Source organism: Amphibalanus amphitrite, unplaced genomic scaffold, assembly GCF_019059575.1.
Source record: "Amphibalanus amphitrite isolate SeventyFive unplaced genomic scaffold, NRLGWU_Aamphi_draft 001460F_arrow, whole genome shotgun sequence".
NCBI lineage: Eukaryota > Metazoa > Arthropoda > Thecostraca > Balanomorpha > Balanidae > Amphibalanus > Amphibalanus amphitrite.
Window position 1 is genome coordinate 1 of NW_024882953.1, and position 27,453 is coordinate 27,453.

At 48.6% G+C, this 27,453-nt stretch overlaps 1 protein-coding gene across 1 annotated transcript; it reads right to left on the reverse strand.

The window, feature by feature from the left end:
* Positions 1-90: 90 nt before the first annotated feature.
* On the reverse strand, positions 91-12,063 carry LOC122373213 (the record flags this gene model as incomplete). Its single annotated transcript, XM_043351061.1, has 4 exons — positions 11,914-12,063; positions 11,590-11,668; positions 9,931-10,104; positions 91-204 (listed from the first exon to the last, which is right to left on the reverse strand). Coding segments are annotated over exons 1-4 (388 nt in total), but the record flags the coding sequence as incomplete, so codon positions are not given.
* Positions 12,064-27,453: the final 15,390 nt, after the last annotated feature.

A 27,453-nucleotide genomic window follows, 5' to 3' on the forward strand; every position in this document is an offset into this window, starting at 1 on the left:
CGGCACGCGGGGTTCATAAGCCGGCCACCACGCCCACCAGCCCGCCCCTCAGCCAGCCCAATCCGACCGGCGAGCACATGGCAGCCTCACCTCGGCAATTTGACGAACCGGCCCCGGCGGTTTTGCTGACGTCAATGTAGAACCGTTTCGACTGGATCTGTAGCATTTTTGAGCCGAGTTCGGTTTCATTGTGCGGCGCTTGACCTGGGAACAGACGAACGGGGTTGTTAGGGCATCCGCGGCGTTACGTCAGCCGGGCGAAGTGGAGGTGGTTCACCAAATACCACAGGGAACAGCGTACCGTCTGGAGGTCACTGAACACACCGGGCCACAGAGCGCCGCGCAGCGGAGGGGAAGGCCCATAGTCTACACCACCACCCACAGTCCAACACACAGTCGCAGTCTGTCGTGAGTCAAGTCACAGTCGGCCGTGAGTCAGTCACGTCGGCCACTGTCCGCGCACCGGCGGGGGCGGGGGCACGAGTTCCTGATGCCGTGAGTCACTCTGTCCACGTGGAGCGGCGGCAGCCGGCGCAGCCCTCCCATCAAACGTGGCGCAAGATAGGGTCAGTGGATCCAACACGAGCTGTGTGACCCAGGGTCAGTACACACTCAGACACCGCGGCGACAGACACGCTTACCGACCACGACAGAGGTCATACGCACACGCACAGAGCACAACGGAGCACACGACACGGCACAGGGCACACGTCACAACACCAAGCACCAACGGAGCTGAGATCCACAGCTACCACCACCAGAGAGGCCACAGCGCGTACCGAACACTCCGATCGAGGTGATGGTGTCCATGGCCGGCGCGCACGGAGCCACCCCGCCGCCGCGCGCCCGCCGCCGCCACTGGTCGCGCCGCGCGCACCACGTTCACGTTCAAGGCCGGGTGGCGGGCAGCGCTCAGCTCAGCTGTCGGCCGACCGGCCCATGGCGCGCGGCCGGCCGGCCCGCCCGCCGACGCCGCCATGTTGCTCTCTGCAACACTGCCGAACATGGCGGGCGGCTGGACGCGCGTGCATTTTGCGGGCACGCTGGGGGTGCCAAAATGGCCGACAGAGGGGTGCAGACGGGTTCCGGCGCTCGGGCCGTCTGGCGGCGCCGGCGCGCGGCTGGAAAGGACCGCCTCTCCCGCCCAGGGGGTGCAGCGTCGATGTTCTATTGAGCTTATTGTCAGAATCATCCCTAAAATGTTATTGGATCCTAAAAAGTAGCAAGGCAGGACGGAAATTGCATGGGAATGTAAGGAAAATGAAAACAAATATGGCGTCAGTCTTGACCCACAGTGCTACATAGCTCAGCCTGGCGAACAAACTCTCAACAATTTTCGAAACCGTGCATTCGGGAGCCTAAGTTTCTATAAAGTTTAGGCCCGGACACTGAGAAATCAATTGCTGATTCAAGACGAATAGCTAGGGAAATTTAATTAATATTTTGAATGAGAGCCAACGAAAGCCAATGAAGGAGGCAATCCGATAAATTTCATTCGCAAAAAGCGGCATAAAAGCTTTTCTCTTGCAATATGAACGAACCACTAGTTAGTTCGTCTTTGAGTAGGCATTCCGTTCAATTTTCGAGCGGGAGCCCGAGTTCATGCCCAATTTCTGAAAATAACAATGCACTTGTTGCCGAAAGCCTTGCCCACAAAATGCAGACACAAGTCTAATTAAACAAAAGCGTTTATTTTTGTCGACACGAATTGAAGTATCTGCAGGACATGATCCCATCAAGGCACCCCGCATCATATCTAATCAACTTTTTAGAGGATCCAAAGAAGACAGAGGAGGTCATGCCTAAAATGTATAATTTGATGCACACTGATAGCAATGATAGGAGAGAGCTATGCAAGTGTTATGAATAAATAAAAACAGTAGGTAAATTAAGATAACCGAAGAGTACCTATAATGACTTTGTTAATGTTTGCCGTTTGGGTAATCTAAAGGGACGATACCATTGAGGTAAACTTTGACGACACATCAGCAAAAGAGCGTTTGAAGACCTAAAATTTGCCTCGAATTGTTTTCATTCTGTGATTCAAAGTCAAACCATTGCCTGTAGCGGCAAAAAGGTATGTGCCGCCACTGTGTCATCATCGGCAAATCTACGGAGATTTAGGATTTGTTGTGACAAATAAGTGTGGAACAAAGTCAGGACAGCACGATCGAGTTCTAAAGTCGAGGAGAAATGAGCGAAGGATCTCATAGGACTCCTGGCAGCTCCAAGAACCAGACATCAAAGACAGTCTGATCGGATTCGGCCGGGTCAAAGGCTGAGTTCCCACGCGATATGCCAGGCCGAGTGGATGAATGAGTTCACTATGAATGAAGTGCGTGCGTAACCAGACAGCGACATTAAACAGACCGGATACATCTCATATCAGCCGGATAACACTAAGATAACCTATATAGCAATCTTTGTGAATCTTGGTAAGGGGAAAAGATGGTTTGCATGACATTTGTAACACATATCTATTGCAAGATTTGTAAAAGCAGTATAACTAAAACTGGCTAATTTTAATGTACTGATTGTAAATAAACCATATCTATGCCGGATCGATTACAACCACCGCAACGTTGTCTTCTGAAAGGGCATTGAGTAGCAGGCCGAAAGAAATTAAATAAAAAGGGTAAAATAGATGCCCGGCAAACTTAACCCGGCGGCCGCTGGGCCTCCGCGCCACCCGCCGGCCGCTGGGGGGGGGGGCATATAGTTGCCCCCCCTTTACTTCTGCGACGATATCGTCGCAACGCGAAGAGATAGAGAAGCGAAACTTTGCACACATCTTCCTGAATACCTAGCCGAGGTTGTGTCCAAATTTGGTGTCGCTCCCATTTGAAATGACGTCATAGTGACGTCATAAGTGAAATTATAGATTTGCGACTCTCATATTCCTCACGATACATCGGATATATGGGACCGCATATAAAGGGCCGATTATTGGTCAGAAACTAGATGGAAGTGTAGTTAGATATTTTAGGATGACAGCAGGTGCTGTCTAGTTCATTTACAGTTGAGTTTCATGCTCAGCGTCATCAGAAACGGTCCATATCGGAAAACGACAAAACTTTATGACGTCACTGTGACGTCATCTTAGGTGCTACAACCACCAAATTTTCCTCAAACATTGCCTAAGTATTCATTTGAAGCTATGCCAAGTTTCACGCTCGTAGCTCATCAGGTTTCGGAGATATATCACAAAACGTAAAGGGGGGGCAACTTTATGCCCCCCCCCCCAGCGGCTCGTGGGTTAACAGCTAGGCTATGTTGCATGCTGTGCTGGGCTGGATGGGCCGAATGCGATAACTAAGAAAATAACCTTCCACTGCAGATAAGCATGGCTTTCCAATAATTTGTTTACGCTTTTCAGGTGCTAATAAAAACACTATAATCGCTGACGCTCCAATATTCGAATATCGTTGTGTTCACAACGCAACGTGCAGCGCTTCGACGCCCGGCTCGCCGGGTTGGTCACCAACATATTCCATTGGATGTCAGTTGATGTCGATTGCAGGATCCCCCTCCCCCCTAGCCGTTTGAATATTCTATACGGTTTCCTGTTGTGAGTTGAGTTGACCGGGTACAATGTATAAACCCTCTCATGCTGTTCCGCGGTTAAAGGAACCCTCCCACCTTCAAAAAGTTAATGAATTGGCATGAAAGTGATGTCGCTCGGTTCAGAAAGAGCAAAAACGAATATCTACCAAATTTCATCGAAAAATATTCACCGGTTTTCAAGATATTAGACTTTTACTTTTGTTTACTTTTTGGGACCTCCGCTGTTCCTAGCGACTTTATTTGAAAGTGCGGCATTTGTTGCGCGCAAAGCAGCATATACCACCGCTTGCTACCAAACGTTTTAGTAAAAGATTTAAAATCGTTGGATCTCCGCTGACGTCACAAATTCTAAGGGGGCATACCAATGCATTAGCCCCTTAGAATCCGAAAACTGCAAGTTTTAAATTCGATATCTCCGAATTAAAGCATTTTTCGATGTTGTGAGTGCCCAAACCGGTATTTTCAGGCCATGGCCACCAATTTGGCTATCTCAACTCAAATCTAATGTTAAGGTGGGAGGGTCCCTTTACGCTCACATCTATTCTCACAAGATGCTGGCAGAGTGATTTTGAACCAGTGTTGTGCAACTATTTTAGCCAAATTACCCTTCCACTATCGAGTTGATAACAGGGCAGCCTTTCCTTGTTTGTCGATCGCTCGCGCGCGGATATGATAAGTTTTTGTTCAAACAAATTTCGGAGCCGAAGTCCGAACAACTCAAGACGGCATCCATACTGGCTTTAGCTGCAACATCAAACATGTTAACAAAACAACACGTTTTTTCCCATGCTCTTTTGATCTGTGTTCCATACATACCTACTTGTCATGAAGTTGTTTATGCCCACATTGTTAAAACGAATGACCTCGAAAAAATCAAAGTTCGATTTAAAAGCTTGTAAGACCGAATAAGGCTGAAGAAGATCAATAAATCATGCACGTACTTCTGGAATCTTATGCACACCTCAAGCATACAATTTTAATGCAGGTGACAAGTAACTTTTCAGATTTCAAATAATATACAGAAAGCAATGCAGCAATAAAAAACGCAAGTGCAACGCAACCGAGTCGGATAAACGGCGCATGATCAGCGGCACACAGCACCGGTATTACCCGATCAAAATTAAGCCGAGTTCCGCCCGGCATCTATGCCGCCGATCTCACGCGAGTAGTGCAGGTGGTTTCCCGTGACTCGTTTGCATGCACACCGCTGTGAGCACGGCTCACATCTCCGGCGGCCCTCCCGGGGTCCGGGAGAGTCCTTCCGAGCCGCTCTGGGCTCCGGGGACCTGTCGGGGGGCACCTGTCGTGGCACGCGCACCGCTCGCGCCGGGCGCCGCCGGTCGACAGGTGCCTATCGACACATGAATGGCGCTCACACGGCTCAGCCGCTCTCGTCCAACAAATACCGATCAGTCCTCCATTCACCGGGAGCCCTTCAGAGTACAAAGGGCCGGCCGTATCCTGTGCCCTTTCATAAAGCCGCAATTATCCTTCCGGCGCTCTCGACTCTTTCCGAAGCTAGGCCGGAAAGTAACATAAAGTCGCGCAGTAACCAGCGCAAAGCGCACCCAAGAAAGGTCGGCAAATTATGACCGAGCCGCCAACAGACTGACACGGTTCGTCGGAAGGTCATCTCAGGCTCAAAAGAAACGATATATACCATTCGAAAGCTGACGGTGAGCTGAATCCAAAAATGTAATTTTTATCAAAATCGATCGATGGCCTTTTTTGAAAATTGCGTTTTTGTAAAAACTTAATAATCTTTTATTCAACGGGCTGTCCCGGACATTCTTGAAAACATAAACATGTATTTTTGAGTTCCAGTGAAAGCTGAACGCCAAAAGAACAATATTTAGCGAAGCAATATTTCCAAACATTAATATGCGTCTCCCACAGCCGACAATAAGGCGCAATCACACAGCTCAGTGTCACGATGGACCAAAGTCAGCCACACAGAAGCGTGAAATGACCCTTATCGACTCGCAGACCCGGCGCTCTCGGCCCGCCTGACCGGCCACGGAAAGAACGTTCGGCTCTCGTTCTACTAAACAAATGTCAAATTTGTCAGTTTAACTGTCCACATCGCTGTTAAAGTTATTCAGGATACCTGTGAAGAAAATTCATTGTTCTGTCATCTTCACATCATGCATTAATTTGCATTTGTTCATGTCTACTTTGCTCAATTGAGCTTGGTATCATGCCCATATACGAGAGGAAAATTGGCCGCGCTGAAATGTCAGAGGTTGCACCGGCCTCAGTTCGGGTGGAGTGGGGGTAGCGCCCGGCGGGGCAGGGTAACCTTTGACCGGTCGCACGGCCGAGCAGCTGTCACCAGTACAGCCTCTGACAGTGAAACCCCGCTCACTTCCCCCGCGCGGGCACTGATCGCAGCTGGATGGAACAAAACATGTATAAGAAAAATGTAAATTAAAGCATGTTGTAAATCAAGCAGAACAATGAATTTTCTTCCCAGGTATCCTGAATAACTTTAACAGCGATGTGGACAGTTAAACTGACAAATTTGACATTTGTTTAGTAGAACGAGAGCCGAACGTTCTTTCCGTGGCCGGTCAGGCGGGCCGAGAGCGCCGGGTCTGCGAGTCGATAAGGGTCATTTCACGCTTCTGTGTGGCTGACTTAAGTCCATCGTGACACTGAGATGTGTGATTGCGCCTTATTTTCGGCTGTGGGAGACGCATATTAATGTTTGGAAATATTGCTTCGCTAAATATTGTTCTTTTGGCGTTCAGCTTTCACTGGAACTCAATAATACATGTTTATGTTTTCAAGAATGTCCGGGACAGCCCGTTGAATAAAAGGTTATTAAGTTTTTACAAAAACGCAATTTTCAAAAAAGGCCATCGATCGATTTTGATAAAAATTACATTTTTGGATTCAGCTCTCCGTCAGCTTTCGAATGGTATATACCGTTTCTTTTGAGCCTGAGATGACCTTCCGACGAACCGTGCTGACCGGTGAGGTTTTCTGAGCAAAACGCCCTAGGAAACCATCGCGTCTTCCAGCCGTCATGGTGACCAGTGCCACTATTCCAGGGGCAATGTCATCAACGCAGTGTAACGCCGCAACGAAGGAATCCGTTTCTATATGGACAATGGACGTTGCGTGATCAGGAGCAGCTATCCCCACGCCATTTACCTGACCCGGTAGGATTGTCCTTCAGGAATATCAAATCTCTCGGCCATCTCCATAACCGCAGGTTGTTTAAAATAGACAAACACTATTCGCTAGAATTGTGTTTTTCTATTGAAAAATAGCTGGAGCAGTTTGATAACCGCTACTTTCCTGGTCTTGGGCCGCTGTCTCTCGGAAACATCTCGTCCCTTAGCTTCCACTGTCCTAATATTGTCCCAGCCCTGGCCATCTCCCCGACCCTGAGCCACTGTCCCTTTAAACCGTCCCATCCCCGTTATCTCCCTAACCCTGTGTCACTGTACTTCAGAGCTGTCCCATCTCCTGGCCATCTCCCTGACCCTGACCATCAGACCCCCGTTCCCTGGTGACCCAGCGCGAGGTCCCCGTCCCATCCCTATCCCTTTCTGACCCTGTGTCACTGTTCCTCAGATCCCCGGTGACCCGGTGACCGGGCGCGAGGTCCCCGAGTCCGCGGACGGAGGCGGGGCGCGGCGGCAGCGGCGGCATGCGCGGCCCTGTTGCCGTCGCTATCGATCGCCGACGCCATGAGAGCCACACAAAGGCGGCGGGCGCGCGGCGCTCTCCGGAGGCCGGCGCACGGTGCGCGAGGCCGCCGCCCACCGCGGTAGGCTGCGGCACACGGCCGCGCGCGACACGCCCCCGTGACACCTCGCGGCGCGATACCAGACACAACGGCACAGAAAGGAGAGCATACCACGGTATAGCCAACACAGGACATACCAAGACTCGGCACGGGGCGACACATGACACGACATACCACGGCACAGCACGGCCGACAACCTACCAACATACCAAGGACACGACAGTAACGACGATGATGGACACAACGATGCCATACCACGGCAGTACACTCGTAAATACCATAGCATATCGCAGCACCATACACATCATACCATAGTAAGGAACGACACAGGACACACCATACCACATCACAGCGCGACACAGAACACACACATACTTTGGCAGCACAGCACGACACAGGTGGCAGGACACACATCATGGCAGCCTCATGCCGTCCTCAATCCGCCCATTCGTGGCCCGACCATCCCCGCTTCACCGAAAGGCGTCACAACAGCCGGCCGCATCAGGCATGCGGCAACACCACGGCCGAGTGCCGACACATCACCATCGATTAGGCGGACGCCGCGGCCCGCCACATATTGTGTCACGCGGCCAGACCTCTGCGTTCCATGGTCGCGCCTGGCACGTCACACAGCTCGGCACGCACCGGTCTGGCGCAGCAGGCATGCACCTAACCGGTGAGGCCGGGCTTTTAATCAGCTGTGATGTGAAACGGCCTTAATGTGACTGATATGAGCGGGCTTTGGGTCAGCGCGTTTCCTCGACAGTCGCGTGAGGCTTGGGATTAATGATATGAGCTTAGGGTGTCGCAGCCTTACAAGCTGAGCGATAAGAAATCAAGTGGTAGTCGGTCATTGCCAGCTCCGGATTACCAAAAATATTGTTTATTTTTTCGGCCATTGAGCTGAACAATGGCTGAAAAAATCAAATAAGCTTGATAAATTAGCATGAACGGCCAGTAATAAGCAAATGCATATGTGCCCGTGCATGATAACAAAAAAGGGCTGAACCATTCTGGAGAAGAAAATATTGACTCTCGCCGCAACTTTCAAAGAACGTACAAAACAGCATGAAAAAGTAAAACAAGAATGCTAATCAACAGCTACGGTAGTTAAGTTACCGGAGTTCATACACAGAACGCTAAGACGAGAAACGAACCACTACGAATCTTTCAAAAAGTTGAAACCGAGCTACTGAACAGTGAACATTAAGCACTGATTACCAGAAAAACCCTATATTACTTGCTTATTTTTTAATCTTCTGGAATCACTTCCAATCCCAGATGTCTGTCACACCCGCCATGTGTCCGTCCAGACCACGGGAGGTGTCTGCGCCGGATAGGGTGCACAGTTGGCGTCTATCGAAGCAATCACCAGGGCGTGAATGTAATGAGTGGCGCGCACCTACTCCACTGATAACCAAGGACCGAGAGACGGCTGATGGTGAGCCAGTGGCTGTCGACGGAGACCGACTCGCCAAGCATGACTGGTCCAGTGAAGCTAATCTTTCCTTCTCATCATCAAAAAGTATCAATGTGCGTCCAGTCGGTTTGAGACAGCAAACAACATTCAATGAACCACGCCACCAAGTCTAATATGCCTGAAGCCAGATGCTGCCATCAAACCACGGCGCCTCCAGCTTCCATCAAAACCACCATGCCCACCGCCAACGGCTTCTGCCTCGGCACGGCGCCTCGACCCGCCGCTCGGTTCCATCGACACCGGGACCGGTATCCGCATGGTAACGCAGCGATCAATGACGCGGCTCGCTTCTCGGTCCGGACTCGGCGTGCCATGCCATCAGATAGAGGAGCGCCGGCACCGCGGCGGCGCACGCACCCATTTGCGCCGTGGGCAGGCGTAAAAACGGGCCACTTTTTACCGGGCGGCAAAAACACAGCCGCTAGGGACAACAGTACAGTGAGTGAGTTCATTCATGCCGACAAGCTGGTGACCAGTGGAGTGTGGATCCATCCACCAGCCGTGAAAGTGTATCTGTGGATAGGTAGGTAATGCTGCGCCACTACTGGTGATATTTGGACGCGTCACCGTGCCACCAATGTGCAGACATCCCTGATTCCAGCGTGATGCCATGGTTGTCTCATAATCAAAACGAGTCATCAACGAGAGAGAAGGCAAGGGATCGAGTTTGAATTCGTTAGGACATACCTAAAAAAGAGACGCGCTTGCTAAAAGCACATGCTGTGATGGCCGACCGTAGTATTCAGGAGATGCCCTGATTAATCTCCCTATGTCACCTGCCATTTTGTATCTGCATGATGCAACACATAGGCCAAATGAACAGTGAGCACGGAATAGAAGAGAAGGGTATGACAGAAAACTGTTCAAATCCATAATATAACAAAGGGCTCAGTGTCATACGAGTTCTTCAAAGGAGAGAAAGCACATGCCTACATATTCTCAAAATTATAACAAGTGAAATTATCAAAAACACCATAGCCGGAGGCACAGTCGGGTGCCCACAACTCCCCTCCCGAGTTACCGAGTGGGACGGAGAGCGAGGCCGAGGTGCTGGCCACCAGTCCGGAGGAGGGCGGTGAGGCGGAGGAGGCACTGTTGGTTACTCCCAGCCCACAGTCCCCTCATTTACCGAGTGGCACGGAGAGCGAGGCCGAGGTGCTGGCCACCAGTCCGGAGGAGGGCGGTGAGGCGGAGGAGGCCAGAGGTCGGCGGCGGGCCGGGCGCAGGTCACCGCCGCCGCCTCCGTCCGATGACGGCAGCGGCGGCACCGGCGACACCGAGATCTCACTGCCGATCTCACGGTCTGCCGGACACGCAGGAGCAAGGACAGGGGGAGGAAGGTCAGACGGGGATGGGATGAGAGGCAGGACAGTCAGAGGAACAGGGTACGGGAGAGGAAACAGGACAGCCAGACTGTGAGACGGGAAACGGGGAACAGAGAAACAAGACAGACAGGGCACGGGATAAATGGATATATGACGACTATACGGGGAGCAGGATGAGAAGCAGAACGGTCAGACAAAGTATGGGATGCGAGATAAGACGGTCAGGGCCAGGGCTGTGGAGTCGGAGTCGGAGTCGGTCGGAGTCGACAGTTCTGCCCGTAGTCGGAGTCGGAGTCGCCAAAATCTTACCGTCGGGGTTAGCAATGCATGGCTCTAAGACATGCCCTACACCTGTTTGCTTGACATCACGCTCGTTGACCTTTCCGCAACACATTTTGACGAAGCTGAGGCCATGCTCCTGTTTTGGATGAGCGTTTTGAGAAAACAAGACAAAAAAAAAACAGAAGACCGCGGCTGTCACGGAATCTGCCATGAATTTAACCATCATCATATGGACTTAAAGGGTGACGAACGGAGTCGGAACTCGGAGCTGGAGTCAGAGTTGATTTTTAAGCCGGAATCGGAGTCGGAGCAGACATGTGCACGGATCTGAGCCAACCAATCACGGAGATCGAGCTGGCCATTAGATTGGCGGTCTTCAGGCATGCAATTATGGTTTGAAAACATGGCTTGTAGAAGCCTTTCAACAAACTATTTTGTATGCCTTCAGAGTTAACAGTTCTGAGAAAACCCCCAAGATCCATCTCGGATCCATAATTCTGGCTGATGGATCCGAGATGGATCTTGCGGGGGGGGGGAGGTCACAGAACTGTAAACTCTGAACGAATGCAAAATAGTTTGTTTGTTGAGAGGCTTCTATTAGCCATGTTTTATACCATAATTGCATGCTTGAAGACCGCCAATCTAATGGCCAGCTCGATTTTCGTGATTGGTTGTCTGAGATTCGTACAAATGTCTGAGTCGGAGTGACCAAAAAATCGAACAGGACAATCGAACAGGTAACGAGGTGGAGGAAGACACGACAGTTCGATGGGCACGGGTGAGCAACAGTGACCGTCAATGATCATAATCAGACGAGAGACGGAGCAGGGGAAGACATTACGGTTAGATAGACGGCCAGATTGGGACGGAATCAGCGAACACAGGACCCGACTAAGACTGCTCCGTCGGTTCCATATATTTCAAAACAATCACGGATCATAGAATTGCAAGAAACGATATCAAGGAGCGTAACTCAAGCTTTTGAAAAGAGCTTTCAAAGCCCGATTTCTGATAATTCAGCCCCACATCAGATCTCGTAGACATTAGATGCTTATGGATCCAGAATTCATTAGATACTGCGAACCTTGTATGTTGTTCGTAAAATGGATTTAACATCTGCGAAAAAGTGAAAAAGATTTATCGGCGTACAGATCACGGGAGTAAGTCAGCACGTGGCTTACATGCTAGAGTGAAAGGAAGACTTCTGTAAAGTTCTTGGGCTAATGAACTTCGGTTCTCAGGAAAAGTTGTTGGCGAAATCTAAGACAGGAAGTGAAAAACTATCTTAAAATACGCACATCTTGCAAACGGCAAACTGCCTGAAGTGTTGCAACGAGTAAAACTCAATTCAATAGCCCAAGGCAGCATGAGAACTCTCCGAATATTCAGACAGAAACTTTATCAAATTGAGTTCAGAGCTGGCATATCTCACGGTAAGAATAGCACCACAAAATTGGAAGCTACGCTAGATCCAATTGCTCAACTTTAAATCTTGGTTGAATTACCTTGGCAACAATATCACACATGACTTATCATTCGCATCTGTTAAAGGAAGGGTGCCACCTTCCGAAATTTTTGTTCTATGAATGTATTTTACTTATTTGAATTTTTAGACGTGGTTAGCGCGTCCACAATATACAAAAAACCGAAACATTGCATTTAATACATTGGCCAAAAAAAAGATCGTTGTTTATATCACCACTACAACTCAAGGTCGTTTGATGTGGCAGCTAGGACGGCTGGCATATCCTGTTGTCATGGCAACATATCATTCTGCCATTTGCATTGATAGCGCAACTGAGACAAAATGATGAACAAATAAAAAGGAAGAAGATAACATGATTTGAACTAAGTTGTAGGTAACCAAGTAGGTAACTGTTGGCCATATTTGCCAACAGTTAAAGAACATCAAATAAGTCGAGTAAAGGTTTTTCCTTTACAATGCTTAAGAGATCTATGGAACCCTTCACCCTTCATGCAACTTACTAGAAAAACTTCCCAATTAAAATTTTAAAACTTAAGTGTATACCATAAAGAAAAAATATACCCTTTCAAAATGATTAAACATGCTTCAAAAGTATAACTTTTATACATACCTTTGCTGATTTCATGTTTTATAAAATACCCTTAACACGACGAGGAAATAGTGCTGAAGATTTTTGCCTGCCCGAATGCTGGCAGCAAAACTCGCAAATGATAACTTCACGTGCGGATTCAATGCTGACCGTCTCGAGCATAGGTAAGTGAAGCCGGTTTTTAGGTTCATGTGAGGCTAATCTTGTAAAAACTGCGTTGTGTCCAAAAGGTGGCACCCTTCCTTTAATTAAGCCTTGAGACGATGGACAAAGATGCACCCCTAGACGCAGGCACATTTATGTAGTGTGCCAACCGGGGTATGCTACTTGGTACTGCCAGCAGCAGCGAGGGACAACCAGGAGCGCGGGAACTACCTTCAGATTGGGGAGGGGGCGGGGGGGGGGGGGCACACCATAATAGAGATCAGCCTTGGGTACCCCCAAATCTAGTTTTCTCACCAGTTTTAGACCACTTATTTTTCATCCCTTGGTTTTTTTTTTAACAAAAAAAAAACATTTGCAAAAAAAAAACGGTATTCCGTCTCAAAGTTGTGGAGGCACCGCCCCCACGGCCCCGAGTTGGGGGGCAAGCTGCCCCCGCTGCCCCCCCCCCCCGGTTCCCGCGCCTATGGGGACAACAATCCCGTCATCTAGCGACCGAGGGACGAAACGAACTTCCCAACAATGCCACCTGCCAGACGATATTGACGAATAAAGGAGCGATATTTACGATAAAAAGTTTAACCCTCGCACGACCAGGCCATTTCTCATAACACGAACGACCAGGGGGGGGGGGGGGTTGTTACGACCCCCCCCCCTGGCGTTTCGAAACGGAAGGTCGTAGAGCTTAGCGGAAAAAACCAACGGATTGCTCTCAACGAGATCTCGCGATTGGTGGTATATTTTTGGTCCTAGGTCAACATTTGACCTACTTTTGACCGGTCAAAGGTCAAATTTTCGGAAAATAGACTTTTTTCAACTTTCGGCGGCGATTGCGGCAAAACGGTGGGAGATATCGACTTGAAACCTTCACTATCGTGTTCCTTGATCAATTCTCTATCGTTTGGTATGTATTTCGTTTCCCTAGCTCTAAAAATGGCGCGTTGGGAGCGCCGGAAGTCGGCAAGGTCACAGTCGGCGGCAGAAATTCGAAAAATCAAAATTTAAATTTTTGAAATCTGATTGTAGTTTTTGATTTGGGAGGTCCATTTGCTCCCTATAGAAGCTAATGTTGCTGCATATTCCCATTGAGGTGACAAGAATTAGCAAAATAGTGGTTCGGGCGCTTTTCAAAAATAGTACCGGACGCTGTTCCTCTTGTGACGTCATAGCTCCGTGACCTGACCTGACCCGGTCAAATTTCTTATACCATATGATAGCCAATACTTGCCCCAACATGCATGGGAAGTTTCATCACGATCCATCAACCGATGTCCGTACCACCGGCAGGAAACCTCGGGCGTTGGCACTCAGTTTGTGAAAATCCGGCCGGAGGCTGTACCTCTTATGACGTCATAACTCCGTGACCTGACATGACCCGATCAATTTTTTTTCGGCAAAAGATGCGCAAAGGTTGCCCCAGAGGGTATTGAAAATTTCAGCCCGCTACGACAAGCCGTTTAGCGTGCACTTCGAAAAAACCTCAGGGGGGGGGGTTGATACAACCCCCCCCCCAGGCGTTCTAGGTTTAACTTTAAATAAAACAGCACACTGTACGGCTCAACGGTAAAACAAAAACCGATCGCTTCAACACAATTTCGAAACCATCGGAAAATAACTTAAGGAAGACCAAATACCTACCAAAGTAAAAACCCAACGGTCAAAAACTATACCTACTGATGAATTCCCCCAACCCCAAGTTAGCGCATGAGACAGGTTAAATATTTCTAAACTTCACAGAACAGTACAAAGTACAGTGCCGCGGTTCAAGGCATGCTTGCATTGTGTAAACATTCATCCATATTGCAACAGCCGGAAGCCGCAGTTTTACCTGATCCAATTCAGCGGAACAATCCAGCTTCAGCCAAGCTCGTACAGATGTTCTAAATATAATCAAATCCGGGTATAGCATCCAATCGTGTCATCCCAGTTCAGCCAAAATGGGAAGCGCTATGAAACATGTATCAACTAAAAATGAATCCTCATCAGGGTTTAGGAGCAGCATTAGTATTCACTCCATCTGTCCAAAATACCCGCCATCGGCCGATCAAGTGGAGCGTATGATCCACCACCGAAAATGATGATAACTAACACATAATTATGACTGAAATGAGTAATTACTGAAGCGCAATTCATTACTTCCATGTCACTATTGCTGCGAGTACGGCTGCATACATTCACAAAAGTGCGTATTGCCTTCGGTACGCAGCATCACGCGCTGCCATCGGCACTGCGTTGAGAGCTGGCCGCTCGCTGCCTATCACAAAGCGCTGGGCAGTGGGCGAGCCCTTCCACTGATACAGAGGGGCTGGTCGCCTGCTCTCAGTGGTAGAGAGGAGAGGGCTAGGCGAGTCCTTCCACAGACACAGAGGGGCTGGCCGAGCCAGTCTACCATTATGGAGGGTCGAGGGACTGGAGGAACCATGGCGCCGGTACAGAGGGGCTAGTTGAGACATGTTACCAGTGCATAAAGCTGGCCGTACCTGTCACGAAAACATACGCTCGGCCTTCCGCTGCCATCGCCGCGCAGAGGGCTGACCAGTGACCAGGGCTTGACACCGGAGCAAGGGTTGGCCGCCCGCTGCCGCCAGTACAAAGCTGAGAGGCTGGTCAAGCCATGTTACCAGCACAGAGCCCTGCCACCGGCATAGAGGAACGGCCACATTATGCTACCGGCTCAGAGCCGCGGCAGCGCCAGTCAACTGAACAGAGACTTGTCCACTCCCAGCTAAGTTACTAGCACACAGGGCTGGCCGCCCTCTACCACCCGTAAGGAGCCACAGCCTCACCATCCGAGCCGTGGAAGAGGCATAGCTAGCCGCGGCGGCGCCAGCCACCGGCACAAACTACACAGAAGGCTGGCCACCCATTGCCACAGGCACAGAGGGCTGGCCCAGCCCCCTGCCACCAGCACAGAGCCGCCTAGGCCTGCCACCAGCACAGAGCCGCCTAGCCCTGCTAGCGGGACAGAGCCGCGGCAGCGCCGCTGAGCTGCGGCAGCCGCCCAAGGCCACGCCGTCTGGAGCTGTGCCGGTCCACCGGCCGGCCAGACAGTCCGGTCCCGACCAGACCAGGTCCGCCGGCCGGCCCGCCCGGACCAGACCAAACCAGGAGCGACGGCCGCCCAGAGCACACGTCTGTTAGTAGACAGGCAGCAAGATTCGGACCAGACCCGACAGGACCAAGACGGGCCTGCCGGTCGGTCCGTGACAGTTTGGCCCAGACCAGTCCAGGTCCGTCAGCCAGCTCGATCCAGATCAGGTCAGGTACGGCAAGGTCTAGATCGGGGCCCCTGGCCAGCTGCATATGACTTAATTGTATTGTATTGTACTACATATTCCTGGAGCATCCACGGCAAGCGAGGTTAAATTATCCAGTGTCAACCGCATACATAAAACGAAAGGTACGGTAAAACACGCATTCAAAACATGCACAGGATCATGCCCCGGAAACAGCCTCTCTGTCTGTTGTTTGGCTGGGGTATACGACCAGACCCGGGCCGGGTCCGCGGCCATTGGCAACAGAGTGCCGAAAGCCAAGGTCACCGGCCGGCGCGGCCGGCGACATCAGCAGCGGGCTACTGCGCCGCCGAGTCTGCCGGCGGTGTCCGAACTGTCTGAGGGGGGCGAGGGGTCAGTCGGTCCGCCCGGGGTCCGCCACATCGCGATCATCAAACGAGGCCCACCTCAACTACCTGAGGTGTTCACCCCTGTCGGTCTCATGAGAAGTTACCTTTATCTTTTTATTTTTCTTTTCTGGGACACCCTATGCTAGATATCAAGCAGATCGGACGGTCAGAGACTCAGAGTAGTAACAGACCGTGCCGCGACAGTCTTGCCACGAATCGGCAGTGTCTGGAATTAGGGCTGTCCTTCAAGAGTTGGTTCTTTCACAACCATACACCGATTCTGAGGGACATGGTCAAAGCCGCACACCTGTGCCTATTTTTAGGGTTGTAGGCGGAAAATGTGCGCCAGCTCGCTACTAAGGTCTAAGTCAATAGCAGCAAGGCGATCTTGTCGTCTGCCAATTCTAGCAACAAACGAAACGGTAAATCAAAAACTGCACAAGCGGCTATTTTCCAAACGAAGATATTTCCTTCGTATCGCGTAGGCTCAATCTGATGCAAGTTGACCGAATTACAAGACCGACCATCTTGCCGAAAAACAATGCATGACAAGCGAAGCTCAGGAAACATCAAATTCTGAATATAGAAAGGAGTAATGCATTGCTAAATATAGAAAGTGTCAGGGACTCCGCCATCGGGGGGTCGCGGGGGTTCGGATCCCCAATAATTTGACCTTCGTGACGCCAACTAATGTACAGTCTGTCTTAATAGTACCGCGTAAAGTGACGGTGGATCCATCAAGCCTGACCGAGGAAGAATCTGCTATAATTTGAAAGTCACCGAACCAATTGACCTGGTACTTTGCGCGGTACTTTTAAGACACTGTACAGCGATGTGCATTTTTAGGTCGCCCCCCCCCTCGACCCTGAATTCGTAACGGAGCCCCTGGAAGGTGTCCAATAAGTCTGGTTTTACTCCAATTTCATGAACAAGCTTTCACCATTTTAAGCAATCGAGGGAGGTGGTGACTGGTAGCGGTAGCGGATAAGTTATCTCAGAAAGTCGACAACATTTCCTTCACAAATACAATCCAAGAATAAAGACGTTCGCAAATGACACCTACAGTAGGTACTCAAACGGGACATCCCATAGACAAGGGGGAAAGGACATCAACGCACACGGTAAAATGACACTCTCAAATGGCCTGGACACCTTTTTTGCATCGCCATCCAACCAAACTACCGAGTGGTTCCGCCAAAATTGGCAGTTCATAGGCAGGTGCTCCAAAGCCGATGCCTACAAAACATTGGCACTCTAAATCACGGTCAAGAGCAGGCTGGCTGGCTGCCCGCCCACCGCGGTCCGTCCCCGCCCCCCGCCATCCGCCCATGGTCCGACAGCGTATTTACAAATTGCAACCGAGCTCCGCCGTGGGGTAAGGTGGGCAGGGGTTTTCGCACTACGGCTGCGGTTGAACTACCAGTGAACTACCGTCTGTGGTAGAAAGCTCAGGACGATGGCGCGTTTCATACGAAATCTGGCGCAATGTTTGTTTGCGTTTGCTTCTGAAATTGTACTGTTATTGCTGTGAATTCTTGAAGCGGGAGTGTTTCAATAACAATTTGTGGATTATTTGAGTTTCTTTATATAAACATAGAATAATATTATGAAACATTGTGTGGAAACTGCAAATACTGATATGATCAATTACTTAGTTTGGGAGTTGATACACATTTTGTAGCGATTTGTCTGGCAAATGGTGTAACAAACCTCAAGCCTATCATGATCTGAAGCTGCTGTAACAAATCAAAAATTGCTTTGATGTTACATAGTACCTTGTTGGAAAGACTGGAGCATGGTTCAAGATGATGTGTAAAAGTTCAAGATTTGTGCGAAAGCTTGTGACTGAAGAACGAAAACAGTTCGATATGATGGCTCAATCAAACGTGGAAATGGAAGACAAAAGTAGAGTTTCAACGTTCCAGCATGTGAGAATAACTTCAGAAATTCATAGTTCTTGTAGCATTGCATTCTTTTTATGTACATTTATAGGTTTTGCTAGGGTATTTCAATTCATTGTGTCAGTTGAGATATAGATGATGGATTGCAGAAAATTTGTAGAATCATTGTATGGTAGCTAGGTACTTGTTCGGTAAAAAGGTATGTGATGAATGCCATGAGAATTTTTTTTATGATTTAATATATGATTGTTGTGGTACCTACAAAAATGCAAGCTTACTAGCAACTAGTTTCTGAATCAAATCAAAAGTATTTACCATGAATGTAAATATGTACCTGCAAAGTATGTCAATAAATTTGTGTGATGTTGGCCAGAGAGTTTTATCATCTGGGCATTTATGTCGCTTCTTACATTAGGTGTTAAGCATAGTAATTACGGATGAACTTTGTGCCAATATCTTCAATGCACAATGTATGTAGCATGTCTACAACCCTCACTGATCCTGCTATAGCTATAGGCATTTGGCACCAGCTTGACCAAGGGCATGAACTTCACAGTTGCACAACCTTTTGTCATGTACCACCAGTCAAGGTGCACATAGCACTGCACACAACAATGTGCAGAGGGCCTACACAAAAACAAGATGATTTGTGTGCACTATGCAAAGCATTGTACCCTGATTATTTGAATATTTTGATCACTCAACAGTCAGCAGTCAGGAGATAATTATTGAATATCACATTTATTATACATCACTTGTCAAACAAGAGCATGATGACACACGTTTTGACAAGCAATCATGGTAGTACCTATTCCAATAAGTTGGACAGTCACCTCCCTGGGTGTCATTTTTCCAGGAAGGTACCTCTGCAGGTGTTGTGGTAGGCTAGGTTGAATTGGGTTAAGTTAGGCGAAGTAAGGTGGTTAGGACCAGGTCAGACCGTAAGGCCTGGTCAGGTTGATTTTAATCTTTCATTCTAATTTGACATATATACCTATTACCTATGTTTTTGCTCCAGCCTTAATTTCATTAGGTAATGAGTTAATTTTGCTTTGTTTTTATCTGTCTTGTTTTGTGTTTTTGTCCCTTAACCCGGCAGTTGCTGGGGTATTTCGCCACCCACCGTTTGCTGGGGGGGGGGGGGCGTTAAACGCCCCCAGCCGATAACTCGAGAACCAATAGGCGCAGCGAAACGCACGAGGCGGCAAACGAAAGAACGCGACGAGACGCTTCAGATGAGTACTTTTAAGTTGAATTTTGAGGTCACAGGTCGGGTCAAGGTCAGGTCAAACACCTGAAATCGGGCTTTCAGTAGCATGGACTTCAGGACTTCGCAATGGGCGCCTCTCGTCATAAACTCTGTCAAAACGGTGCACAATCCATCAAATAAGGCCAACAAGAGTGTCAGCTCCATGTAGGGGTCAGTCAAGCATAGGTCAGGCCCAGGGTCAAGGTCAGGTCAACCATCATGTCATGACGGCACATATCCCCGAAAATCAAAACTGATATTCGCAGCCTGTGACACATGTTTTGTGGGTAATTTGGGGCGTAGAACACGATGGTGACATTCATTTTATCATATGTGTACGTGTTTGGCTCAAAAAGTCCAATTGAAGAAATGCATGTATCATGGGCGTGAAGTAGTCACGAGAAATTGCCAAGATTCAGTTCAAGATTTTGGAAAATGCGGAACGATAATCAATAATCGAAGATAGCCATTTGATTGTTCATGGTATTGGTAGTCTAATGGCGTTTACGGCATGTCTGTATGTCTATTCTGTGATTTTATATGATTTTTTGAACATATGCCGTTTTTGGTCGAAAACTCAGAAATCATGACGTCACTAAAACCTCGATATCTCAAAAAATTTCCGACCGATTTTTTTTGAAACTGTCACAATACACTTCAATCAATTTCCTACAGGTACCCAAAATTTGGCGCGCCTGCGGCGCGCCGTTTTTATGCTATGGCCCGGCGAAAAAAGTGGGGGCGTTTAACGCCCCCCCCCCAGCAACTCGCGGGTTATATTTTGCCCCATAGGCAAGGGTGGAGCTTTTCCAGGGAAGGTGTAGGAGCATGATTGGAGGCGCTCAACCAGACGGCATAGGAGGGCACGGTTTCTGAACGCGCACTGATGCCTGATTCAAGCCACACTGTCTTCATGCGGGGCGGCGCGCTACTTAAAGGAAATAGTTCACTTTCACGAAATTATATTTTTTGCAATGGATTTATGATTTTTTATGTTCAAAATGATCAGCAAAGAAAATAAAACCTTTTTATAACAAAATATTATTTTCTATATTTTTGATATAGGAAGAACTTTTCAGTTTCTGTAAGGCACACGCGATCCAGTATGAAAAGAGCATGGGTCCCGAAAATTCTTCAGAAGCTAGAGAAATTATCGCGGCCACCGGCATTTGGGCGATCTGGGGCCGTATTCACGTCGACTTCGTAAGTCAATTTTCTTTCGTAAGTATAATTTGGTATTCATGTCGACACTTCTTAAGTTTTTTTCTTACGAAATGTCTGGATATCTACAAAAATCGGTATTCACGTCAAAATTCGTAGGAATATCTTAAGAAATTCGTAAGAAGCGTTTGGTGCATTGACCTTTGCCTCAATCATTGAGATTTAGGGATCCTCCTTGTAGGGATTTACACAACTATCCATTGTATATAATTGATAGAGACAAGTAGAAAAACACGGAACAAATAGTGCATGGACGCGTTTCGATTATTAAATCTTCATCAGCATGACATACCCACAAAGAAAACAAGATATCTTGTTTTCTTTGTGGTTATGTAATGCTGATGAAGATTCAATAGGTAATCGAAACGCGTCCATGCACTATTTGTTCCGTGTTTTTTTTCTACAACTATCCATGCATTTGTGCATTTCATTTTAGTCAAACCAGCAAGACGCCTTTTGGGGCGACAAACGAGCCAGCGCGCAAGTGAGCCCCCCCCCCCCCCCCACCACACATGCACTGTACAGAAGTGCGAAGGACTTCCAAATGTTCCAACTTCCAAAAATGCGCCACTGTTAACCCTCGCACGACCAGGCCATTTCTCATAACACGAACGACCAGGGGGGGGGGGTTGTTACGACCCCCCCCCTGGCGTTTCGAAACGGAAGGTCGTAGAGCTTAGCGGAAAAAACCAACGGATTGCTCTCAACGAGATCTCGCGATTGGTGGTAAATTTTTTGGTCCTAGGTCAACATTTGACCTACTTTTGACCGGTCAAAGGTCAAATTTTCGGAAAAATAGACTTTTTTCAACTTTCGGCGGCGATTGCGGCAAAACGGTGGGAGATATCGACTTGAAACCTTCACTATCGTGTTCCTTGATCAATTCTCTATCGTTTGGTATGTATTTCGTTTCCCTAGCTCTAAAAATGGCGCGTTGGGAGCGCCGGAAGTCGGCAAGGTCACAGTCGGCGGCAGAAATTCGAAAAATCAAAATTTAAATTTTTGAAATCTGATTGTATTTTTGGATTTGGGAGGTCCATTTGCTCCCTATAGAAGCTAATATTGCTGCATATTCCCATTGAGGTGACAAGAATTAGCAAAATAGTGGTTCGGGCGCTTTTCAAAAATAGTACCGGACGCTGTTCCTCTTGTGACGTCATAGCTCCGTGACCTGACCTGACCCGGTCAAATTTCTTATACCATATGATAGCCAATACTTGCCCCAACATGCATGGGAAGTTTCATCACGATCCATCAACCGATGTCCGTACCACCAGCAGGAAACCTCGGGCATTGGCACTCAGTTTGTGAAAATCCGGCCGGAGGCTGTACCTCTTATGACGTCATAACTCCGTGACCTGACATGACCCGATCAATTTTTTTCGGCAAAAGATGCGCAAAGGTTGCCCCAGAGGGTATTGAAAATTTCAGCCCGCTACGACAAGCCGTTTAGCGTGCACTTCGAAAAAACCTCAGGGGGGGGGTTGATACAACCCCCCCCTAGGCGTTCTAGGGTTAAGTGTTGGGGGCGCCTCTCCTCTACTGGGCAAGCCCAACTTCTGTATGAGGTGCCCTATTTCTTGACATTGATGGACATGCACTTTTAGTGGATGGGGAAGCACCTGTACCCCCATACATATAGAAAGTTACACCACTGGGGGGTCCGTAAGACCCCCCAGCCGATGACCCCCCAAGCCGATCAGCGGCCTTTTGGCCGCTGATCGGCTTGGCCGCTGACCAAACTTGAGCGCAATCAGCCCAGCTGTTCTTGAGATGTAGAAGCGGCACCCTGCACGTGCGCACGTGTAAAATGGTTCAAACTGGATTTTGCCCGGCACCCTTCGCACCGGTCCCTATAACCGTGTGCCAAGTTTGAGTGCAAACGGTCCAGGCCTTCTCGACATCTGGAAGCGACCCCTGCTCGTGCGCACGTGCAGTAGCACCTCAACCGTGACATATGACAACGCATTTCCCGGTAGGTGCTTACCCACATGCCAAGTTTCAACACAATCAGGCCGGTAATTGCCGAGTTATTGTAATAAGAACAAACGTGACACCTGTTTGTACTTTGCACGTGCAGCGGGTGGTCACTCACATGAATCAAGAGTACCCGATGTTTAGTAGAAGGGCTACAGCTACCCTAAACAAATTACTCAAGTCAAACGTCCTAATGCAGTGGTTGCTGAGATATAAGCCCACTTTGAGAAATTGGTAGTCTCAAAAGCGCTACTTCTGCAAAACAGCTTGGACGCCCTTGACTTCTCACGTGGCACGTGCCACGATGGTCAATTAGATGCATCAAGATAGTAAATTGCGGGTTAGAAGGGATGGGACAGCCCAACAAAAAGACCACAGGTCAATCAGTCCAGCGGTTGATGAGATATATGAGATATAGGCCTCCAAAAGCATTACAGGCCGGGCCGGGCCGCTCATACTGATATTTTCCCGTTTTATTGAAAAGACTTCGCTTCACTCGCTCGCTGGTAATAATTTTGCTCAATAATAACAGCCATTCTTAGTCCAGACAACCGTAAGTGTCAATTCTTAAAATAATTCGTCATTTTAGTCTTAGCCTACTGCACTGATTTATCGTTGCGTCAGTTTACGACAGCTCGGTGAGTATTCGTAAGTCCAGCATACCGTTAACATTATGTTCTTACGAAAAACTTAAGAAATTCTTAAGATGACACGACGTGAATCGCACTTACGACATTCTTACGAGAATTTTTAAGAAAAGGTCGACGTGAATTGCAAACTGTCTACGAGAATTTTTTTATTCGTAAGATATTTTTGCTGTCGACGTGAATACCAAATTTTCGTAAGAAGTATGTCGTGCGTAAGAAAATTCTTACGAAAATGATCGACGTGAATACGGCCCCTGCTCATGCTTTTGTTACTGGAGCGCCTCTGAAGAATTTTCTGAATAATTTTCTTTTGTTACTGGAGCGTTTCTGAAGAATTTTCGGGACCCATGCTCGTTTCATACCAGCATCTGCGATGCTGGGCTCCGCATCGCGGGACCGCAGGTTGTTTGAGCAAGCACCTTTGTAAACGCAGCAAAAACGCCCGCCGCCAAACGAGAGGATGAACCTTGCACGTGCAGACCGGAGCCGGTGTGCTACGGACTGACGTGCACGGCACCCTATTCGCCGGTCTATAGCGGTGTGCCAAATTTGAGTGCAATCGGCCCGGCCATTTTCGAGATCTTGAAGCGGCACCCTTCACGTGCGCACGTGCAAGCTGGGTCCCAACTGACTTGTGCACGGCACTCTATTCGCCGGTCTCTAGCGGTGTACGAAATTTGAGCTCAATCGGCCCAGCCGTTTTCAAGATCTGGAAGCGACCCCTACACGTGAGCACGTGCAGTTGCACCCCAATCGTGACACATGAATATACATACTAACTGACTTGTGCGCAGCACCCTACTAACCGGTCTCTAAATGTTTGCCGAATTTGAGTGCAATCGATCCAGCCGTTCTTGAGATCTGGAAGCGTCACTCTGCACGTGCGCACGTGCAAAATGGATCCCATCTGACTTGTGCACGGCACCCTACTAACCGGTCTCTAGCGGTGTACCAAATTTGAGCTCAATCGGCCCGGCCGTTCTCGAGATCTGGAAGCGTCAGCCTGCACGTGCGCACGTGCATAACGGGTCCCATCTGACTTGTGCACGGCACCCTACTAACCAGCCTCTAGCGGTGTACCAAGTTTGATCACAATCGGCCCAGCCATTCTCGAGATCTGGAAGCGTCACCCTGCCCGTGCGCACGTGCAGCGGCACCCCAACCGTGACACATGGAAATGCATTGCCGGGTGCGTGCCAACATCCATGCAAAGTACCAGCGCAATCGGCAAACTAACTACAGAGTTATTAGACTTGTTACTGAACTGACTTCTCATCGTTTTGCACGTGGCACGTGCATTAGGGGTCACACATACGCATCGAGAGTAGCACACTACGTGTGAGAAAGGAAGAAGCTATCCCACACAAAAGACCGCGAGTGAATGGGTCCAGTGGTTGCAGAGATATAAGGTTTGTAAAGGCACCCCACAGGCGGCCTACTGCTAATATTTAGCAATAATCAGTGTCGCGTCCGCACATGGGAGGTATCGCCGTCACCTGTTCGTATACTCTAATGTGGTTGGGTTCAAGTCACAGTCGAGCCCCGCTTTTTTACAGCTTTTCTTAAAAACGGCACACCGTGCAGTGACGTTCTATACATCAGTGGAAAGAGCATCAAAAGTTGTATATTATATTATCTTTTCACCTATGTATATTACTAACGATAAAAGTTATAGAGGAATAAAGACGCACCCATTGACTTTCCATGTTAAAAATTTTCATTTTCAAACGAACTTTATTAGAAAAAAACGATTTCTGCCAGCTTAACGAAGCATACCAACATGTACTATGCTCCTTTCTCTACAAGATATAAGAGTTTGGGCGAAATCTATCTCTAAAATTTTGCACAAAGATCGAATGAAAATGTCTCTGCAAAGTCTCGACATCGCCGTCCATTGACTTAACATGGGACACAGCAAAATTCCAACTTTGACCTCGTGCAAAGACACGTTCCGAGATTCTGAGGGGTATACAGCGCACGCTAGCGTGTACCCAAACGTGTTTGCCATAAAATGCTGGGATGAAAACCACCCCTTTCTTGGCTCGTTTTTCCGCCATTCCCGATGGCGCAAAAAGTGTCCAAAACCCCGTTGACTTAACATGGGGAAAATGGAATCGCACGTGCCACGTGCCACGAGGTTTTAAGCGAGTAGCGACCGTTGCCATAAGGTAGATCGCCTCCGGTAGCCCATACACTGAACTTTTTACGAAGATTGTACATTTCGTCTAGGCCCCACCCAAGTTGCCCCAATTCGCGGCCAGACTTGCAAAACATAGCCCGGACAACGACCGCTCCGGTTGTTTTTCAATAGAAAAACACAATTCTAACGAATAGTGTTTGTCTTTTCAAACAACCTGCGGTTACCGGCATCTGCGATGCCGGGCTCCGCATCGCGGGACCGCAGGTTGTTTGAGCAAGCACCTTTGTAAACGCAGCAAAAACGCCCGCCACCAAACGAGAGGATGAGCCTTGCACGTGCAGACCGGAGTCGGTGTGCTACGGACTGACGTGCACGGCACCCTATTCGCCGGTCTATAGCGGTGTGCCAAATTTGAGTGCAATCGACCCGGCCGTTTTCGAGATCTGGAAGCGACACCCTGCACGTGCGCACGTGCAGCCTAGGCCCCAATTGACTTGTGCACGGCACTCTATTCGCCGGTTTCTAGCGATGTACCAAATTTAATCTGAATCGGCCCAGCCGTTTCCAAGATCGGGAAACGACCCCTACACGTGCGCACGTGCAGCTGCACCCCAACCGCGGCACATGAAAATACATACTTACCTTGTGCACGGCACCCTACTAACCAGTCTCTAGTGGTATGCCAAATTTGAGCACAGTCGGCCCGGCCGTTCTTGAGATATGGAAGCGTCAGCCTGCACGTGCGCACGTGCAAACTGGGTCCCATCTGACTTGTGCACGGCACCCTACTTACCAGCCTCTAGCGGTGTGCCAACTTTGATCACAATCGGCCCAGCCGTTCTCGAGATCTGGAAGCGTCACCCTGCCCGTGTGCACGTGCAGCGGCACCCCAACCGTGACACATGGAAATGCATTGCGCGGCAGGTGCCTACAACCATGCCAAGTATCAGTGCAATCGGCAAACTAACTACAGAGTTATTAGACTTGTAACCGAACTGACACCTCTTCGTTTTGCACGTGGCACGTGCATTAGGGGTCACCCATACGCATCGAGAATAGCACAATACGTGTCAGAAAGGGAGGAGCTGTCCCACACAAAAGACCGCGAGTGAATCGGTCCAGTGGTTGCAGAGATATAAGGTTTCTAAAGGCACCCCACAGGCGGCCGAATGCTAATATTTAGCAATAATCAGTGTCGCATCCGCACACGGGAGGTATCCCCGTCACCTGTTCGTATACTCTAATGTGGTTGGGTTCAAGTCACAGTCGAGCCCTGATTTTTTACAGCTTTTCTTAAAAACGGCACATCGTGCAGTGACGTCCTAGGCATCAGTGGAAAGAGCATCAAAAGTTGTATATTATATTAACTTTTCACCTATATATCTTACTAAAGATAAAAGTTATAGAGGAATAAAGACGCTCCCATTGACTTTCCATGTTAAAAATTTTAATTTTCAAATGAACTTTATTAGAAAAAAACGATTTCTGCCAGCTTAACGAAGCATACCAACATGTACTATGCTCCTTTCTCTACAAGATATAAGAGTTTGGGCGAATTCTATCTCTAAAATTTTGTACAATGAACGAATGAAAATGTCTCTGCAAAGTCTCGGCATCGCCGTCCATTGACTTAACATGGGACACAGCAAAATTCCAACTTTGACCTCGTGCAAAGACACATTCCGAGATTCTGAGGGGTATACAGCGCACACTGGCGTGTACCCAAACGTGTTTGCCATAAAATGCTGGGAAGAAAACCACCTCTTCCTTGGCTCGTTTTCCCGCCATTCGCGATCGCGCAAAAAGTGTCCAAAACCCCGTTGACTTAACATGGGGAAAATGGAATCGCACGTGCCACGCGCAAAAGACTTCTTAGCGAGTAGCGACCGATGCCATCAAGTAGATCGCCTGCGGGAGCCCATACCCTGAACTTTTTACGGAAATTGAGCGATTCGTCTAGGCCCCAATCAAGATGTCTCGATTCGCTGCCAGACTTGCAAAACATAGCCCGGAGAAGGACCGCTCCGGTTGTTTTTCAATAGAAAAAC